Genomic DNA, 19,020 nt, shown 5'->3' on the forward strand with positions numbered 1-19,020 from the left:
AGAAGAGAGAGTGGTGCCGGGAGTTGGAGTCTTCGCGAGACAAACGGAGCGGGTGAACAGAATGTTTTTCCCCCGCATTGCACAGGAAACAGCTGTTTCCCGGGTGACCATTCGCGCTGGGCGTAGTGCGCTTGCGCAGTCACGGCTGCTCCGCCACACTGTGGAATAAATCCGGAGCACGCTGCTTGCCGGGTTAGTGTGCCGTTCGATTTGCGGTTTAAAGGCTGCTCGCCCTTGCAGTCGCCATGTGGATATTCGGGTACGGCTCGTTGATCTGGAAAGTAGACTTCCCGTACCAGGAAAAGTTAGTGGGTTACATTCGTGGCTACATCCGCCGCTTCTGGCAGGGAAGCACCGACCATCGGGGCATGCCAGGCAAGGTGGGTGAGTGATTGGCGAAGGGGCCGGACAGGTGGTGGTGAGGGAGGGAGGGTGGGTGGGAGGGTGGATGGAGACGGATAGTGGGGTGGCTTTGAAAGGGTGAACCCAAGAAGAAAGAGGCCAGAATTTTGTCGCGTTGGCAGGTAGCCCCAAGAGGAGAAGGTGTTCTGTTTTAGTTGAGTGGAAAAGTAAATTGTGCAGGGGATGCGGAGAGTCAGCAGGCCAGGCGGTTGATCTCAGAGGTGAGGTGAGGAGATTAGCCTGTGAGGAGAGAGGTTCCCCTCGAATATACTCATTGGAATTCGGGAGAATGAGAGGGGATCTTTATAGGAGTTTATAAAATTATGAAAGGGATAGATGAGTTAGAGTGGAAAGTTGTTTCCACTGTAAATGAGGCTACGTCCACACTAGACCGGATAAATCCGTAACCGAAGCTTTTTCTCTTCGTTTTGACTCACCGCCCACATTGAAACAGCGTGTTCCTCCCCAGAAAATGGAGCTTTTCAGAAACGCTCTCCAGACGCCTAATTCCGGCGTAGTGTGTACGGGGTAACCGGCTATTTTTAAAACCGCTGTCATAACTTGTCGGAACAAATGGTGGCGGTAGCGCGGCATTTCATTGTTTTCTTGAATGCAACCACCAACACCACAAGAATATCTTACAATAGATGTGTGACATTGTATGGAAATTCAAGATAACACTGATGCAGACATGTTTTATACATTTAACGAGGTGCTTTATTCATGTATTGCTTGTGCAAATATTCAGTAGATGCAATTGTCTCTTTTGCCCAGTAACTCATTTTATTGCGCATGTTAAATACGGCAAAATAATACACAAAGACATGGCAAAAGTAAAGGCAAACAAATGAGGTAACAGCAAATTTCACTTTTGCCCAGTAACAAGCCTTATTGCATTTAGTTGTAGCTGTAATCCCTTTAATCGGTGAAGAGACTATGGCTGTAGGAAATGTTTCTGGACAAACGCGCACCAAGTATACCGTTTCCTCTTCACTTGTTTTTTGTGTGTCCTGCATATGCCCAGTAGGAGATTCATCCAAATATCTGTTTTAATGTGGACAGAGGTATTTTCAAAAAAAGTGTGGACCCCTGTCGTTTTTATGCGAAACCGGCTTTTTCAAAATTATCCGGTCTAGTGTGGACGTAGCCTGAGACTAGAATTAGACTCATGATTTGGGGAGTAGCTTCAGGGTGGAAATGAACAACAGGAATTATGGGCTATGCAGAAAGGACAGGTAAGAGGATGGAGCTGAGTCCATAGCCAGGCGAGTCTCAATCTTACTGAATGGCAGAGCAGGTTCCACAAGCTGGAAGGCCTATTCAGTATGTCTGGTGTTCTTGTGAGGCAAATTAATAAATAAAAGAACAAACTGAATCTTTTGTAAGCAAGATCTAGGGGCCCAGAATGTGTACTGACCTTCTGACAAGGGGAGGAACATATCACAGGATATATGTAATGGGTCAGTAAGTGAATTAATCTTCACTCCTTCAAACTGATATTCAGATAAAGACACCAGAGTAGTAACTCTTTGAGGGTGGTCTTGTCTAAGGGATCATGGAGCAAACAACTGCAGGACAATAGCAAAGCAAGGATTCTGGTTTACGATGGTGCTGGCAAAGCACAGAAGCAACTTGCTGGCAGCAAACAAAGCTACTAACTACTCTATTAGTCACACTTTTTCTCAGAAATGATTGCTGCAATCAACAGCCTGTAACTTCCCTTTTGGAGTTGAGCTCTTGAACTGCTTGCACAACCTGGCATTTCTGCAATGTGAATTCAAGTCTCGGAGGTTCAGGATGGTTGTGGTGTGGCATCTCTGGACTGAATGGAGGAGGTGGGCCACGGGTCCAAGAGCAAGAAGTAAACCATTATTTAGCCATTACTGAAGCAGGCTTGGAGCTGATTCAAAGTGGCTGATCCATAAGACCGTGAGATATTGGAGCAGAATTAGCCCATTGGGCCCATTGACTCAGCTCTGCCATTTTATCATGGCTGATCCATTTTTTCCTTGCAGCCCCAGTCTATTACCTCCTTCCCCCACCTTCCCCCCCCCCCCCATGTCCCTCTTCATGCCCTGACCAAAAAGAATCTATCAACCTCTGCCTTAAATAAACATAAAGACTTGGGCTCCGCAGCTGCCTATGGCAAAGAATTCCACAGATTCAGCACCCTCTGGCTAAAGAAATGCCGCCTCATCTGTTCTAAAAGGATGCCCCTCTATTCTGAGGCTATTTCCTCTGGTCTTAGACTCTTCCACCATAGAAAACATCCACTTTATCGAGGGCTTTCACCATTCAGTTTGTGAGGGGTAAATTCCAGTGAATACGGGAACAGAACCATCAAGTGCTGTTCATATGACAAGCTGGCCAACCCTAGAATCATTTTCATTAACCTCCTTTCAACCCCCTCCAGTCTCAGCATTTCCTTTCTAAGCTAAAGAGCCCAAACCTGTTCACAATACTCCAGTGAGGCCTCATCAGTGCCTTATAAAGTGTCAGCGTTACATCCTTGCTCTAATATTCTAGTCTTCTTGAAATGAATTGTAGCATCACATTTGTCTTCCTCATCACGGACTCAACCTGAAAATTAACCTTTACAGAATCTGCACAATGACTCCCAAGACCTTTTGCGCCCCTGTTTTTTGTATTTTCTCTCCACTTAGAAAATAGTCAACCCTTTCATTTCTTCTACCAAGTGAATGACCATACACTTTCCAACAGTGTTCCACCTGCCGCTTCTCCTAATCTAAGTCCTTCTGTAGCCTCTCTGCTTCCTCAGAACCTCTTGCCCCTCCACCTGCATTCATATCATCTGCAAACTTTGCAACAGAGCCATTGATTCAATTATCCTAATCATTGACATATAACATTTAAAAAAAATCCAAGTTGAGGTGACAGGGCCTGGGCCGGAGTGCGAGGAACAACCCACTGTTTGGCCAATTTGAGCGATGGGCCCGATTTTTTAAAAAGTCAGGGTGTTGGGGCAAGAGGAAAGGGGGGAGGGTGGTGCTTAGCTCCGTGCTGTGCTGCATGGGGTTTACTCGTCTCTGCTCTGAACTGAGGTTGTGGGCTGCAACTAACCATTCCTGAATCGGCCGCACTGATGACTGGCTTCATGGCTGTGGAATCACCTTCATAAATTTCAGTTCTGAATGTTATTTACTTATTTTTATTGTTTGCAAGATTTTTTTTTCTGCTACGTATTGGGTATTTGACGGTCTTTTTTAATGGGCTGTATTGAATTTCTTTGTTTTGTGGTTGCCTGTAAGGAGACGAATTTTAAGGTTATATGTAGTATATATATTTTGATAATAAATGTACTTTGAACTTTGTAAAAACAGTAGTTATAGGTGATTTGGTAATCTAGTGGGGGTGGGGGGAGTTGACAGTAACATGTCTCAAATGTTTTTGCCTCTCGTGTCAGGGTAAAGGATGTCATTAGGAAAGCATAGCAAAGGGACGAAGAACCAGAAGTTACAGTGCCTGTCAAAAACAGCACAGTTTGGCAAAAAGATTAGGGTCTTGCAGTCTATATTCCAGGAAATGGGTTAAAGGTAATATCACGAAGACAGTAACCACCATATGCCCCACATTAATTAGAGGTTAAGCAGGTTAGTTCATGGATGTCAGCTTGGAACAGAAGGGAAATGTTCACGATTAGAACCAATTGTGGACCATAGGAACCTGATTAAGATGAACAAATTACATATCTAGAGGTTAGAATGGTATCCAAAGAAAATTAGGTTGCAGCAGGGTAAAAGAATCTGTGTGACTAAATAAGATTGAGCTATGGGTAGGAGAAGCCGAGAGAAAAGGTGATAAGATGTGACAATGTTTTTGACAAAGCTCAAAAGGTGTGATTGGGCACTTGAATTTTTTATGGATACAAAGGGAGAAATATATTCCTTGGACTGATTGAGATGATGCTGGAAGGAGGTGCTCTTTGTGAAGTATCATTGACAAAATCTGTCAGATTAAGTGTTGAGAAACAGAAAGGCATAATTACTCTTTGTGCACAGTATATTCTAAAAGTGTTAAATTTACTGGAAAATAGCAGACAACTGTAGGAAATGAAGCACAGTGACAATGAAGAGCTTAAAACTACCAAAATGTTGATTGGTATAATATTTGAGTAAAAGTCAAAATGGATAAGAAATTTCTGAAGATTTTCAAGACAACATTCTTGATCCATGTGTTTCTGCCCCAATGAATAAAGAGGAGTTGCTGGATTTGTTTTGGTAGATGAGAGTAACTTGAACATCACAGAAGGACACATAGCAGTGATCATCAGTTTAGTTCTGTGATGGAAAGGGGCAAGAAGCAACAATTATAATTTGGAAGGAACAAAATCAGTGCATTCAGAGAGGATCAGGCCTGGTTCAATCTGACTCAAAAGTTAGCAGGTTACATTAAAATCACGGGCAGCATTTAAAAGTACAGAAAAGGACCAACACCGCAGATAATGCTAAAAATCAACACATGAAATGCTAGAAGTTGTCTGCGGGTCAGGGGGTCTCTTGTGTCTGCATTTGGGATTCTCTGCCCCAGAGAGCTGCGGAGTTATAGTCAATGAATTTATTCAATGCAGAAATTGACAGCTGAACTACAAGAGAGTCAATGGGTATGGTGCAAGGACAAGCCATACCCTACCTCCTATCTATGACTGAGAAATGGGCCACCAGTTGGTGGCTGAAGGGTTTGAGGGAAAGTTGATCAAGTTGGGCCTATGTCATTTGGATTACAGAGGAGCAAGTGATCTTGTTGAAACATTTAAGAAAGATTATAGGGTGGATTCTGAGAGATCGTTTTGCATTGTGGTACATCTAGAACTATGGGGCATGGCTTCAAAGTAAAGGGCACTCCATTTAACAATTTCTCATCCCTGAAAGATTACTAATCTTTGAAATTCTCTTGCTAAAAACATAAACTGCTTGAGAAATTCATCAGGACAAGCAACATCTGTGGAAGCAAGGGAATAGACAATATTTTGGATTGAGACCCTGCTTCAGGATTTATGCAGGTTTTTTTTTGGCTCCACAAGACAGCACCTGCAGTCTATTTCCATATGGTATTTACCCCAGAGCACTGCAAACACAGAATCAATGAATATATTCAATATAGAGATTGACAGACATTTGAAATATGAGTAAAGAATTTAATTTTCTAGGTCATAACTCTGAATCTTTCTGTAAGAGTTCATCAGAATTTTAGAAAAGTACGCTCATAGCTATTTCAATTAAGTTTGCTTTGGATCGCATTAACAGAATGCCAAAAGGTTTGCTTGTCACACTTGTTTATTAAGGATCGTGGAGTGCAAGCATCTGTCCTTAATGGGTTTGTTTTCATTATTTGTTCTAATAAGATACTGAGTCATGTTGACTGGCTCAGATTTTCATTGTACTAAAACAAGATAAATTTAATCTGTTTAATGCTGAATCACCCAACTTTTAATTGTCTGTAAAATGATAGATGTGGTAATCAATAGTGGCATTTACCAATAATGTACTTTAACATAGAACAGTTCAGCACAGGCCCTTCAGCCCACAGTGTTTACGTTTGATACAAATCAAAACTAATCTCACCTGTCTATATTCTTTCCTGCCTGTTCATGTCCCTGTCTAAGTGCCTGTTAAAGTTAACAGTTGTGTCTGCTTCCACTGTTTCCCCAGCAGTACCTTCCAGGCACCAGCCAGTCTTTGCATTTTAAAAAAAATGCCTTGCAAATTTTCTTTACTCTTTCCCTACCTGCCTTAAAGCTATGTCATCTAAAATTTGACATTTCCACCATGGGAAAAGGACAGACTTGCAATTTTATATACTTCTATCAGCCTCTGATGCTTCTGGAGAAAGCAATCCAAGTTTAAAGCTAAACTTGTAGCTAATTCTTTCTAATACAGCAAATATTCCTGGTGAACCTCTTCTGCACCCTCTCCAAATCCTTCCTAACATTACAAATAAGGCCTAACCAAAGTTTCATACAGCTGCAGTATGACTTGTAGATTTTCATACTCAAACCTGATGAATGAAGAGATAAATGGCAGACACAATCTCAATGACTCTCCGCACGGCTTTAGACCACCTAGACAACACAAACACCTAAGTCAGGATGCTTTTCATCGACTATAGCTTAGCATTTAATACCATCATTCCCACAATCCTGATTGAGAAGTTGCAGAATCTGGGCCTCTGTACCTCCCTCTGCAATTGGATCCTGGACTTCCTAACCGGAAGACCACAGTCTGTGTGAATTGGTGATAACATATCCTCCTCACTGATGATCAACACTGGCATACCTCCGGGGTGTGTGCTTACCCACTGCTCTACTCTCTGTATACAAATGACTGTGTGGCTAGGCATAGCTCAAGTACCATCTACAAATTTGCTGACGGTACAACGGTTGTTGGTAGAATCTCAGGTGGAGGTGAGAGGGTGTACCGGAGTGAGATATGCCAGCTAGTGGAATGGTGCCACAGCAACACCTGGCACTCAACGTCAGTAAGACAAAAGAATTGATTTTGGACCTCAGGAAGGGTAAGACGAAGGAGCACATTCCAATCCTTATAGAGGGATCAGAAGTGGAGCGAGTGAGCAGCTTCAAGTTCCTCAGTGTCAAGATCTCTGAGGATCTAACCTGGTCCCAACATATCAATGTAGTTATAAAGAAGACAAGACAGCGGCTATACTTCATTAGGAGTTTGAAGAGATTTGGCATGTTAACAAATACACTCAAAAACTTCTATACTTGTACTGTGGGGAGCATTCTGACAGGCTGCATCACTGTCTGGTATGGAGGGGCTACTGCACCGGACTGAAAGAAGCTGCAGAAGGTTGTAAATCTAGTCAGCTCCATCTTGGGCACCAGCCTGCAAAGTACCCAAGACATCTTTAGGGAGTGGTATCTCAGAAAGGCAGTGTCCATTATTAAGGACCTCCAGCACCCAGGGCATGCCCTTTTCTCACTGTTACCATGAGGCTGGAGATACAGAAGCCTGATAGCGCATACACAGCGATTCAGGAACAGCTTCTTCCCTTCTGCCATCCGATTCCTAAATGGACATTGAAGCTTTGGACACTACCTCACTTTTTTTTAATATACAGTATTTCTGTTTTTGCACTTTTTTAAAATCCATTCAATATATGTAATTGATTTACTTTGTTATTAAGTTTTATTTTATTTTTTTCTCTCTCTGCTGGATTATATATTGCATTGATCTGCTGCTGCTAAGTTAACAAATTTCATGTCACATGCTGGTGATAATAAACCTGATCCTGATTCTATTTACTTTGATTCTGCTCCAGGCCTCGATCACCTTGGCCAGACTTGGTTTCAAAGTTAAGTTGTAAGTGAAGTACCTATGTTTGGCTGTCCTTCACTCAAATTGGATATTGTATTAGACATGATTTTCTTTCCCAAAACACCATTTGGCATTTTCTCCAATGATTATTTTTGGAGTAAATTAACATTTCCTTGTGAAAAATATCGACCACAAAAAGTGATTTTGATGGCATGAACATTGATTTCTCAAACTTCTGGTAAATTGCCCCCACCCCCTCACCCCCCGCCTTCACCATTCTCATACCCATTTTCTCTCTCTCACCTCATTTCCTTACTTGCCCACCACCTCCCTCTGGTGCTCCTCCCCCATCCCTTTCTTCCATGGTCTTCTACCCTCTCCTATCAGATTTCCCCCTTCAACCCTTTATCTCTTTCACCTATCAGCTCTTTACTTCACCCTCTCCCTTTCACTTATCACCTACCACCTTGTATTTCTTCCTCCATCACCCCACCCCCAACAACTTCATGCTCTAACTTCTCATCTTTTTTTTCCCAGTTCTGATGAAGGGTGTCAGCCTGGAACGTAGACTGTTTACTCTTTCCCATAGATGCTGCTTGGGCTGTTGCGTTCTTCCAGCATTTTGTTTGTGTTGCTTTGGATTTCCAAAATTTGCAAATTTTCTTGTCAAATTCTATACAGGTTTCCCCCACCATCCAAAGGTAGAGTGTTCCTATGAAATGGTTCGTAAGCCAAAATGTCGTAAAGCGAAGAAGCAATTACCATTTATTTATATGGGGAAATTTTGTGAGCATTTGCAGACCCAAGAATAACCTACCAAATAGATAGATAGATATACTTTATTAATCCCGAGGGAAATTTGGTTTCGTTACAGCCGCACCAACCAAGAATAGAGTATAAATATAGCAATACAAAAAACCCCAACAATCAAACAACAAATTGCAAAACTAGGCCGATGGAAAATAAGTCCAGGACCAGTCTATTGGCTCAGGGTGTCTGACCGTCCACGGGAGGACCTGCACGTTCGATGGCCACAGGCAGGAACAACCTCCCGTGCCGCCAAGTGTTGTATCACGGTGGAATGTGGCCGAAGTCCAACAGTAAAAAATTCAATATCCAGTCTGCAAACACGTTCCTCGATCGTAATATGCCCCGGATTGCACCACCCGTTGTTAGCCAGATCAGTAAGCACCCCACTCCTTCATGCGGCTTACCGCTCTCGGTGCATTTCCAGTCAGGCAGAACAGTATTACCCACCGAACTCCTCTTCTCCGAAAGTCTCTGTCGTCTCGACCCAGTCCTCTTTCCTCGGCTTTGTGATCCCCCTCTGTGCATTTTCCTCCGGATTTCAGCAGGGGTGTCTGCCGCTCTGTTGGCTAAGCCGACCAGAATTTGCTGGTCCATGGAATACACAATGCGACCTTGCTTCTGTCCCGCATGTCGGGATGTAACCATTTCCAGCGCTAAAGAAAACCCAAATAAAACTCCCTCTGCCAGCATATTAGAGAGGGTGCAGCTTCGACATATTACCGTGAGAAAAAAATATTTAAAAAATGTAAATTTAAAAAGTAAGAAGAAGAAAATAAAGAATAGATCGGAACGGCTGTACCAGGCTGCATGCACAAATCATGCCAAATAATACATAAAACCTAAAATAACAGTAACATATAGTAAAAGCAGGAATGATATGATAAATACACAGCCTATATAAAGTAGGAATACTTCTCTACAACGATTGCCTGCACAGATCTCCGTAGCGAAAATCTCACGCAAGCGCTGTTGGCATAAACGCGCTCTCCAGTAACCTTTAAACTATGAAGCTGCCAAATCTACCAAATAACATGTAAAAATACACAGCCTATATCAAGTAGAAATAATGTATGTACAGTGTAGTATCACTTACCGGAATTGGGAAAACAGCGCCGAGCACACTGATGATGGTGTTAGACTGAGTTGTCGCAGGCTGGGTGGTGCAGTGGCCCCCGCTCTCCAGGCCGCCGACCCGATACATTGCCGCGAAGAACACAGGGGTCCAGCGGTAGCTGGGAGGCACACAGCACATTGCATTGCATCGCCTCTGATCTTGGCTGACAATTACGTGCTAGGCAGCACCTAATTAATTAGCATGTTTATTTCGGCTTTCTTCTTAAAGGTGTGCTGTGTGCCTCCCGGCTATCGCTGCATTCTTCGCGAATCGGTACAGTATCTGTCCAGGACCCAGGTGGTGGGACATGGGGGTGTCATCTCATTGTCGATCAGGGCAGGCAGCTCATCTTCTCCTATGACTGCCCGCCTCAAAAGGTCGAGTTTCGTCGTCTGCTGTGGCTGATGTGGAAGGCTTGCTTGACTGCTGAGCCTCACGCATTTTTCTATTATACAGTTGTTTGTAAGCACTCAAACCATCCTGCAAATATCCCCTAAACCGACATACCATTTCAAAATTAAAGTCGTACTTTATCATTGCAGCAAAAATCTCACGCAGTTGCTTCACTTTCTGCATTCGGTTTTGATTGTTATCCTTTCCTCTTCCAATTGCATCAGCTCTTCATCTATCAATTCTTGGTCAAGGGATGCCAAAACCTCTTCAACATCATCTTCATCAACTTCCACAAGCCAAACTCGCTTTGTCCTTGCTTCGTTCACCACGATCAAAACGTTTAATTATGTCTAGTTTTACGCTAAGTGTAACACCCTTACTCTTTCAGGCTTTTCCGACCCCTTAGAACTCAACTTGCTAACGGCTGCTCAATGTAACGTGCTTAAGCAATGCCATTCGGAATTCAGGGCAAAGCGGCTTCTCTGGCCGTGCACTGATTTTTTTATCACGCGCTGATTTTTTTCATAACAGTGAAAACACCTTCTGAAAGTGAAAACAGGGTGCTAATGTAGGTCTTTCGTAACGGTGAGGTTTCGTAAAGCGAACGTTTGAAAAGCAGGGAACACCTATAATTGCTCAATTTGAGTTTTTAATTTATTTTGAAAATATGGGCTCACTGGCATTTAATGTTCCTCAGAATGTGTTCTTGATGAATGGACAATAGATCTTCTGGTGATAAATGGCTCTTGTTCCTATAATGAAGACTGGGGTGAAAAGTTCTAGGATTCGACGTGGTGGTGGAATGGTGTATACATGGGATGTGTGATCTAGAGGGGAGCTTGCATCTGTTGGACTTCAAGCACTCTTAGGAGGTGCTGTTGAAACCTTTGCCTCATTGCCTCTTGTAGATTGTCCACGATGTGGTACAGAGATGATGAATGCTTCAGATGGTGAATGAATTGCTAATAAGTTTAAATATTGTTGAGTCTTTGAGTATTGTTGTAACTGCATTTGTCCAGATGAGTAAGTATTTGTCTTGTGGATAATGAAAAGGCTTTGGGATATCAAGAGACAAATCATTCACTTTTACTAACAGAGTGGGGCTGCTTAGAAAAACTCCATTCCAAAGCAAGAAAAAAAATTTTGAGGTCTAGTAAAATCCAAATTTGGTTTGTCCATGAAATTATGCATGATTGAATGATTTTATTTTTGTGCATTTCTCATTCCATCCCTATAGCCTGGAAGAGTTGTCACACTTGTTGAAGATCCTGAGGTAAATAAATAATGCATATTTGTTAATCAACATTTGCAAATAGTTTTATTCATTCAATATGTATTTCAGTTTCTGTGTAGTAAGAACAACAGATTGCTGATCAAATGTGTGCATTATATGTAATTTTCTTTGGCTAAAACACAATCAAATTGAAAATCTGTAGTCTTAAGTATTCATAGCTCAAGTCCATCCAAAACTTGAATGTTTGTGCAGGATAGCTGACCAGGATAAAGATTATTGTTTTATTGTACATGTGCTACTAGATACCATATAATGGCATATAAAAATAACATTGTATGTAGAAAACTACAATTGTTTTTCCATACTTACGACCTAAGTCATCAAATGTAAAGGAATTAATTTCCAAGTAAAGCTGTAATTCTTCTATTTTAAAAGTGTCCTATTGATTGGAGATTTTTCTTCAAGCTATGCTTTCTTGTACAGATGTACTGTGCTCTGAAGTAGCTGTCCACATACACACCAGTACATGATGAAGGGTCTCAGTCCAAAATATTGACTGTTTACTCCCCTCCATGGATGCTTCCTGACCTGCTGAGTTCCTCCAGCATTTTGTGCATGTTACTTCAAAACATTATGTAATTTTTATGATGCCACTGAGTTATGTGGTGTTATTAAGCAAGTATGTGATGATGCTGACTGGTGCTAAACAGTATCTATAGATGCAGTGTACAATCATTTCAAATGGTATGGTTGTTCTTTTGTAACAGTTGAAACTCATGGAACATTTGCCATTAACTGCCTTTTCAATAAAAAGAAAAAATGGCAGAATACTGCACATGATAACATTGTTCAGTATATTGGGTCAAATGTAGCACAAGTTACATTAGTGTTTCAATAAGTTGCTTACAGAATATTCCATCTTTACAAAATCATTTATTAAGATCTGAGGTTCTATTTACCTGCAATTGAAGAATGTAAATTATATTGAACTAAAACATGTTTGTATCACTATGTGCTGAGGAGTGTGTGAAAGTGCTGACGCATTGCAATGTAAGTGTAAATACAGGAGTTTGGAATGTAAGTGTAAATACAGAAGTTTGGAACTTTCTAGCCTCTTTCAGCTGAGTTTTGCCAACTACATCTGATATCGAAATCGTCAAGGATTGTTGTTGTGGAGAATTAACTTGCTGAAATTATCTACTATTTGCCTTGTGGAATCTGCTCATCATTTCTACATCAAATAAAACTAATTTCAGAAACAGCAAACTGACTCACTTTAATATCAATCATATTTAGGAATGATTTTGAGTATCAAATTAACATCAGTGAAATGAGATTTAAAAACATCAATGAAACAAGATTCAAAAACTTTATTGGACTTTGAGGTATTCAGAAACGTTCATTGCCACTGAATGTTAAGTAAACATGAGGGGCATTGGCAGAACCAATGTGTTTTTCAGATTTTTTTTTATTGACAGCAATACTTGTTCTACTGCACCTGCATGATGGCGCTGCTTTGTATGGGGCTTCACTATAAGATCAGGATAACTCCTGACAACAAGTTAATTTATAACTATGCCAGTGTTGAGAGTACAGTACGAGGATTTCACTGCTGGCAGCAAGTTTTTCTGTGGATTGGTTCAACACACACAGTGCCTATAAACAGTATTCACTCCTCTTGGAAGTTGACATGCTTTATTGTTTTACAACATTGAATCACAGTGGATTTAATTTGGCTTTTTTCAGCACCTATCAACAGAAGAAGACTCTTTCGTGTCAAACTGAAAACAGATCTCTACAAAGTGACCTCCATTAATTACAAAAATAAAATACAAAATAATTGATTGCATAAGCATTCACACCTTTCAAGTCAGTATATAGTACTTGCACATTTGGCAGTAGTTACAGCCTTGAGTCTGTGTGGATAGATCTCTTATCAGCTTTGCACATCTGGACACTGTAATTTCCCCCCATTCTTACTAAACTGCTCAAGCTCTGTCAGATTGAATGGTGATCATGAACGAAGAACCCTTTTCAAGTCCAGCCACAAATTCTCAATTGGATTGAGGTCTGGACTCTGACTTGGCTACTCCAGGACATTAACTTTGTTTTTAAGCTATTCCTGTATAGCTTTAACTTTGTTTGAGGTCGTGGTCTTGTTGGAAAACAAATCTTCTCCCAACTCGCAGTTCTTGTGCAGACTGCATCAGGTTTTCCTCCAGGACTTCCCTGTATTTTGCTGCATTTCTTTTACCCTCTACCTTCACAAGTGCTCCAGAGCCTGTTGCAGTGAAACATCCTCACAGCATGATGTTGCCATCAGCAAGCTTCATGGTAGGGATGGTGTGATTTTGACAATGTGCCGTGTTTGGCTTACACCAAACAGCATTTCGTCTCAAGGCCAAAAAGCTCAATTTTGGTTTCATCAGACCATAGAACCTTCTTCCAGCTGACTTCAGAGTCTCCCACAAGCCTTCTGGCTGAGATTTCATGGGATCTTTATTTCAACCGTGGCTTTCCCTTTGCCACTGTCCCATAAAGCTGTGACTGGTGAATCACCCAAGCAGCAGTTGTTGTATGCGCAGTCTCTCCTATCAGCCACTGAAGCTCGAGTTGTCATAGGTCTCTTGGTGGCCTCCCTTACTAGTCCCCTTATAAAATCCCTCCGATTTTGAGGATGGCCTGCTCTAGGCAGACTTACAGCTGTGCCATATTTTCAATAACTTTTTCAGGAAGTTGCTTGGAGTGTTCTTTTGTCTTCATCGTGTAGATTTTGCCAGGATACTGACATACCAGCAGTTGGACCTTCCAGATGCAGGTGTATTTTTACTACAGTCAATTGGAAACATCTTGACTGCAAACAGGTCTCCAAAAACAGATCTCCATTTAACTAATTATGTGACTTCTAAAACCAACTGGCTGCACCAGTGATGATTTGGTGTGTCATACTAAAGAGGAGAGGGGATCAATACTTGTGCAATCAATTATTTGGTGTTTTGTATTTCTAATTTATTTAGATCATTTTGTAAAGATCTTTTTCCACTTTGACACATTTTTCTGTTGATCAGTGTCCCAAAAAAAGCCAAATTAATTCTACTGTGATTCAATGTTGTAAAACAATAAAACATGAAAACTTCTGGCGGGTGCAGGCACTGTATATGCATAAAAATGCTGGAAATGCTCAGCAGGTCAGGCAGGATTTGTGGACAGACAAGCCTGATTAACTTGTTAGGTTGAAGACTGTTAATCTGATGAAAAGTCATTTGCCTCAAACATTAATTATTTTTCAGAAGACTGAGTGTTTTCAGCATTTTTTTTTGTTTTGCTTTTGACCTGCAGCATTTGCTTTCCATATTATAATACCCAATATCTTTAATGCAGGTAATCCATCACTTGTTTGTCTATCCAACAATTAACTAATGCCAGTCATTTTTGAATAAATATATTGAAGTCTTAGACAAATAGTTATTAATGTGTAATTTGTTTATATCCAGGGCCTTGTATGGGGTGTGGCGTATAAACTTCCAGATGGAAAGGAGGAAGAAGTGAAGAAGTATCTTGACTTTCGAGAAAAGAATGGTTATAGGACTACTACTGTTACGTTTTGTCCTAAAGATACTTCAATTAGTCCTTTCCCCGTGATGCAGTATATTGGAACATGCGATAATCCTGATTATTTGGGCCCAGCACCTCTGGAAGACATGGCTCTGCAAATTTTGAATGCTGTTGGGCCAAGTGGAAGGAACACAGAGTATCTATTTAAACTTGCTGACTCCTTACGAAGTCTTGTACCGGAAGATACTGATGACCATATCTTTTCATTGGAGAAGATGGTCAAGGAGCTCATGGTACTAAGAAAAGTGACTACATAAACAACTGATGGAACAAAATGGGTCTGGAAAAAGAATTTTACTTTCACTCCTACTTTTTCTTTATTTATCTGCTATATTATTATTCCTGACAATTAGCTATCTAAACATAAATAAGGTATTTAATAAAGTATTTAGTTGTATTTCTGGCTTTGGGAATCGCCAGTAAGTTGTCACCTGCCTTCAGCAGTGCTACCTTAAACTGGAAGATGAGTTCTCTCCTTGTTCATCTATGGTCCTTGATTCTTTTTCTAGAGATGATCCATATCAGATTTATTGTATAATTAAACACAAGAAAAGTGTGCACCGGATACCTTGTGTATTTGGGTATTATGTTTATTGTTAACATTTGTTATGAAAATCTGCTGTACCTAAATGGAGAAATTGCAAATTAAATTCTACTTGAGGTAGGTATATCTAGTTAAAATTACATTTATATGGATGATCCCATCCATTATTGTTGCTGTAAGCAGTGGACATACGGGAATTGTAACTGCATATTAGAATGCAAAATTCTTTCCAAAGGTTAATTTGCTTGTGCAGTATTTGATAATGAGGTTTTCTATTGTAAATCAATTCTGTGGTTCATTTTGTTTTGAGAACTCTAGAATGCTTCAAGAAATAAAACAGGTCAAATAGTATCTGTAGAGAAGATGGATTTAATAATGTATCATTTCTTAATGCATGCATTACTAAATGACAATGAAAAGAGGACTACGTATCTTCATAATCTAAATCTAATACTTTCAGTAATCTTCCACCTGAACCAGGAAAAAGCTCGTGCAAGGACAGAAAATTACAGAATAAAAGGAAACACACACAAAATGCTGGAGGAACTCAGCAGGCCAGGCAGCATCTATGGAAAAGAGTACAACTGAAATTTTGTGCCAAGACTCTAAGCCAGGACCTACCGAAAGGTCTCAGCCCAAAACGTCGACTGTATTCTTTTCTGTAGATGCTGCCTGGGCTGCTGAGTTCCTCCGGCGTTTTGTGTGTGTTGCTTGGATTTCCAACATCTGCAGATTTTCTCTTCTTTGAGAATAAAAGGAAAGATCTATTATATAGGGTGGGGATTAGTTGTTGAATGAACAACAAATGGATAATGATACAATGCAGGAGAACAGAGTTTTTCAAAAAGCAGATGGGGTTTTAGTGGAGTTATAAATGAAAAAGGTCCTTGCCATTGCATCACCTTGCTGACTGAAAAGGTGGAATGGTTGTGATCTGAAATTCCTGAGCTTCATGTTGCCATCGTATTCACTACTGCTTTTCTTTTTTGGATTGTTGGTGCTGGCAGAAGTTGCTTTGTTGCAAACAAGTGTGCACATGATTTGTGGAAAAATTCTCCACTTAAGGGTAACTAAAATTTCACTAATTTGCTGATTTCTGCCAAATAAATACTTGGGAAAGGTGACATAAACTTAAGTTTTATACAGAATGAAAAGCTATGGATCTACATTATCTTTTTGGTACTTCAAAGCTATAATGGTTACTCAAAAATAATGCTTTTGACTTAAGTCATTTAAGTCTGTATTTGCTCTTTAGACGCTTTGATTGTTCAGATTTGTCACCAACTGACTTTTAGCAGAAATGATTCTATGCTTCATGAATGTATTGTGAATTAGTATCACTTGTAATAAAATCAACACAGTACAAATGTTGGTTTGAAATGTATTCCCAACATTTACACAATGTTGTAAAATTTAAGAATCTGAACTCTTTAATGATCTGCAATACTGACTATCATTATGTTCTAACAATCTAAGGTTGTTGGGGCCTGTTTAATATGCTGTTATTTTCAGGATTAATTTCAGGAATTTCCATTCTAATTGGAACAAAAATAAATTTCATAATTCTTACAAGATAGGGAATATTTGGTCTGCCATGTCTGTGGTGAAACTTCAAGAGAATTGTCATGTTTTTAATCCACATCCTAGTATTTTCTCAGTCACCATGAAAACTAGCTTCCTTCAAAGATATCTCCATTTGTTTTTTCCCCTCAACTCTGGTGAAGGGAATTGCAGATCATCTTGACTTACTATGTTGAACAATTTTTATTGTCTGCAAGCATTAACTGAATTTCAGAGGAAAATTTATATGATTGCTACTGTTCCTTTAAGCATTTGAGCAGATAGTCACTCTGTCATGTGCTCCATTTTCAGAATGTCTATTCTGTTGTTTTCATCTCATGGAAATCCTCTTAGACAAAATACAGTATCTATGAAAAGTATTCACTCCCCCTGGGAAGTTTTGTTTTATTGTTTTACAACGTTGAATCACATTGGATTTAATTTGTCTTTTTTGACACTGATCAACAGAAAAGACTGCTTTGTGTCAAAGTGGAAACAAATGTCTGCAATTTGGTCTTTGTACAATTATTAAACAAAGTAATTGTTGCATAATTATTCACCCCTTTCAAGTCAGTATTTAGTAGCTGCACCTTTGACAGCAAATACACCTTGAGTCTGTGTGGATAGGTCTCATCAGCTTTGCATATCTGGACACTACAATTTTTCCCCATTCTTCATTACAAAACTGCCCAAACTCTTATCAGGTTGCATGGGGATCATAGGGAATAGTCCTTTTCAAGTCCAGCCACAAATTCTCAATGGGATTGAGGTCTGGACCCTGACTTGGTCACTCCAGGATATAAACTTTGTTTTTAAGCCATTCCTGTGTAGCTTTGGCTTTATGCTTGGGGTCATTGTCTTGCCGGAAAACAAATCTTCTCCCAAGTTACAGTTCTATTGCAAACTGCATCAGGATGTCCTTCAGGATTTCCCTGTATTTTGCTGCATTCATTTTGCCCTCTATCTATCTTCACAACCTTTCTAGTACTGCAGTGAAGCATCCCCACAGCATGTTGCAGCCACCACCATGCCTCTCACAGTAGGGATGGTGTGTTTTTGATGATGTGTGGTGTTTGGCTTACACAGGCATAGCATTAAGTCTGATGACCAAAAAGCTCAATTTTGGTTTCATCAGACCATAGAACCTTCTTTCAGTTGATTTCAGAGTCTCCCACATGCCTTCTGGCAAACTCTAGCCAAGATTTCATGCAAGGTTTTTTTTCCAACAGTGGCTTTCACTTTGCCATTCTCCCATAAAGCTGTGACTGATGAAACAGCTGGGCAACAGTTGTATGCGCAGTCTCTTTTGCCTTACTCTAATTAGCACTCTTTTACTTCATACAGCAAGTATGTGTCCAGTAAATCCATGCTTAACATCTCTTATTAATCCCTCCTTGCCAAAGTGAGAGCAGTTTCTGTCAGATTCAAGTTGCCTGTAGTTACTGTGTTTATCCCATTAACTTTGGTTATAATTGGCCTTGTGTTACTTTTTATTAACTAAAGGGGACTGAAGGATTCTGGTCAGAAGTTCTGCTACCTCCACTCTAGCATCTGTCACCCAGGACGGCATCATCTTTAGATGGAAGTATGAAACAAAATGCCCTGGATACTGTAATTCTGATGAATGGAAATATTCAATATTCAAGTACAAATGTGGTGAAACAGTTGACGTGTCAGGCTGATGATCTTTCAGTAGTTCTAAAACATTAACTGTTTCTGTTCCTGTTTCTGAACTTTTAGATGTGTGGCTGTTCAGTTTTCAGTTATGCCAGCCTGTTGTATGACATTGTTATTCCCTCATTATTCAGCTTTAACTTCAATCCTTTTATCTGGAAAATATAGCGACAGTCTCTTGTAGATTTCTTGTTCATAACATGTACTACCTCTAACTACCTTTGAGACTTAAAAATGTAGTTAACATAAAAGCAAATTTATCTCAATTGCTCTTTGATTTGTACCTCAATGTCATCCCTACACCTCCACTCTGTAGGATTTGGAAGTTGTCTAGTTACCAACTGTGGTCTGTCATACCCGACATTTGTCATGAATTACA

The 19,020-nt window shown here is 40.3% G+C and overlaps 2 protein-coding genes across 5 annotated transcripts in view; one reads left to right on the forward strand and one right to left on the reverse strand.

The window, feature by feature from the left end:
• asb3 (ankyrin repeat and SOCS box containing 3) overlaps nucleotides 1-910 on the reverse strand; it is a 72,027-nt gene extending 71,117 nt beyond the window's left edge. For all 3 annotated transcript variants that reach the window (XM_072265194.1, XM_072265195.1, XM_072265193.1), the window contains exon 1: nucleotides 840-910. In XM_072265194.1, the coding sequence (XP_072121295.1) occupies nucleotides 840-848 (9 nt within the window). In that variant the 5' untranslated portion in view covers nucleotides 849-910. The remainder of the gene's footprint in view (nucleotides 1-839) is intronic.
• chac2 (ChaC, cation transport regulator homolog 2 (E. coli)) lies at nucleotides 46-17,832 on the forward strand. Of its 2 annotated transcripts, XM_072265198.1 has the most exons (3): nucleotides 46-380; nucleotides 11,252-11,287; nucleotides 14,743-17,832. In XM_072265198.1, the coding sequence occupies exons 1-3, from the start codon at nucleotides 246-248 to the stop codon at nucleotides 15,118-15,120; spliced, it is 549 nt and encodes a 182-aa protein (XP_072121299.1). In that variant the 5' UTR covers nucleotides 46-245; the 3' UTR covers nucleotides 15,121-17,832. The 2 variants fall into 2 exon arrangements, with proteins under 2 accessions (XP_072121299.1, XP_072121300.1); XM_072265199.1 differs by lacking the exon at nucleotides 11,252-11,287 and having other exon boundaries at nucleotides 47-380.
• The last annotated feature ends 1,188 nt before the right edge of the window (nucleotides 17,833-19,020 follow it).

This window comes from Mobula birostris, chromosome 8, assembly GCF_030028105.1.
Source record: "Mobula birostris isolate sMobBir1 chromosome 8, sMobBir1.hap1, whole genome shotgun sequence".
In the NCBI taxonomy this organism is placed as follows: domain Eukaryota; kingdom Metazoa; phylum Chordata; class Chondrichthyes; order Myliobatiformes; family Myliobatidae; genus Mobula; species Mobula birostris.

Coding starts and splice junctions, on each gene's coding strand:
- chac2 (XM_072265198.1), top strand. CDS start 246: ATGTGGATATTCGGGTACGGCTCGTTGATCTGGAAAGTAGACTTCCCG. Junction 381..11,251: donor ATCGGGGCATGCCAGGCAAG/GTGGGTGAGTGA, acceptor CCATCCCTATAG/CCTGGAAGAGTTGTCACACT. Junction 11,288..14,742: donor CACTTGTTGAAGATCCTGAG/GTAAATAAATAA, acceptor GTTTATATCCAG/GGCCTTGTATGGGGTGTGGC.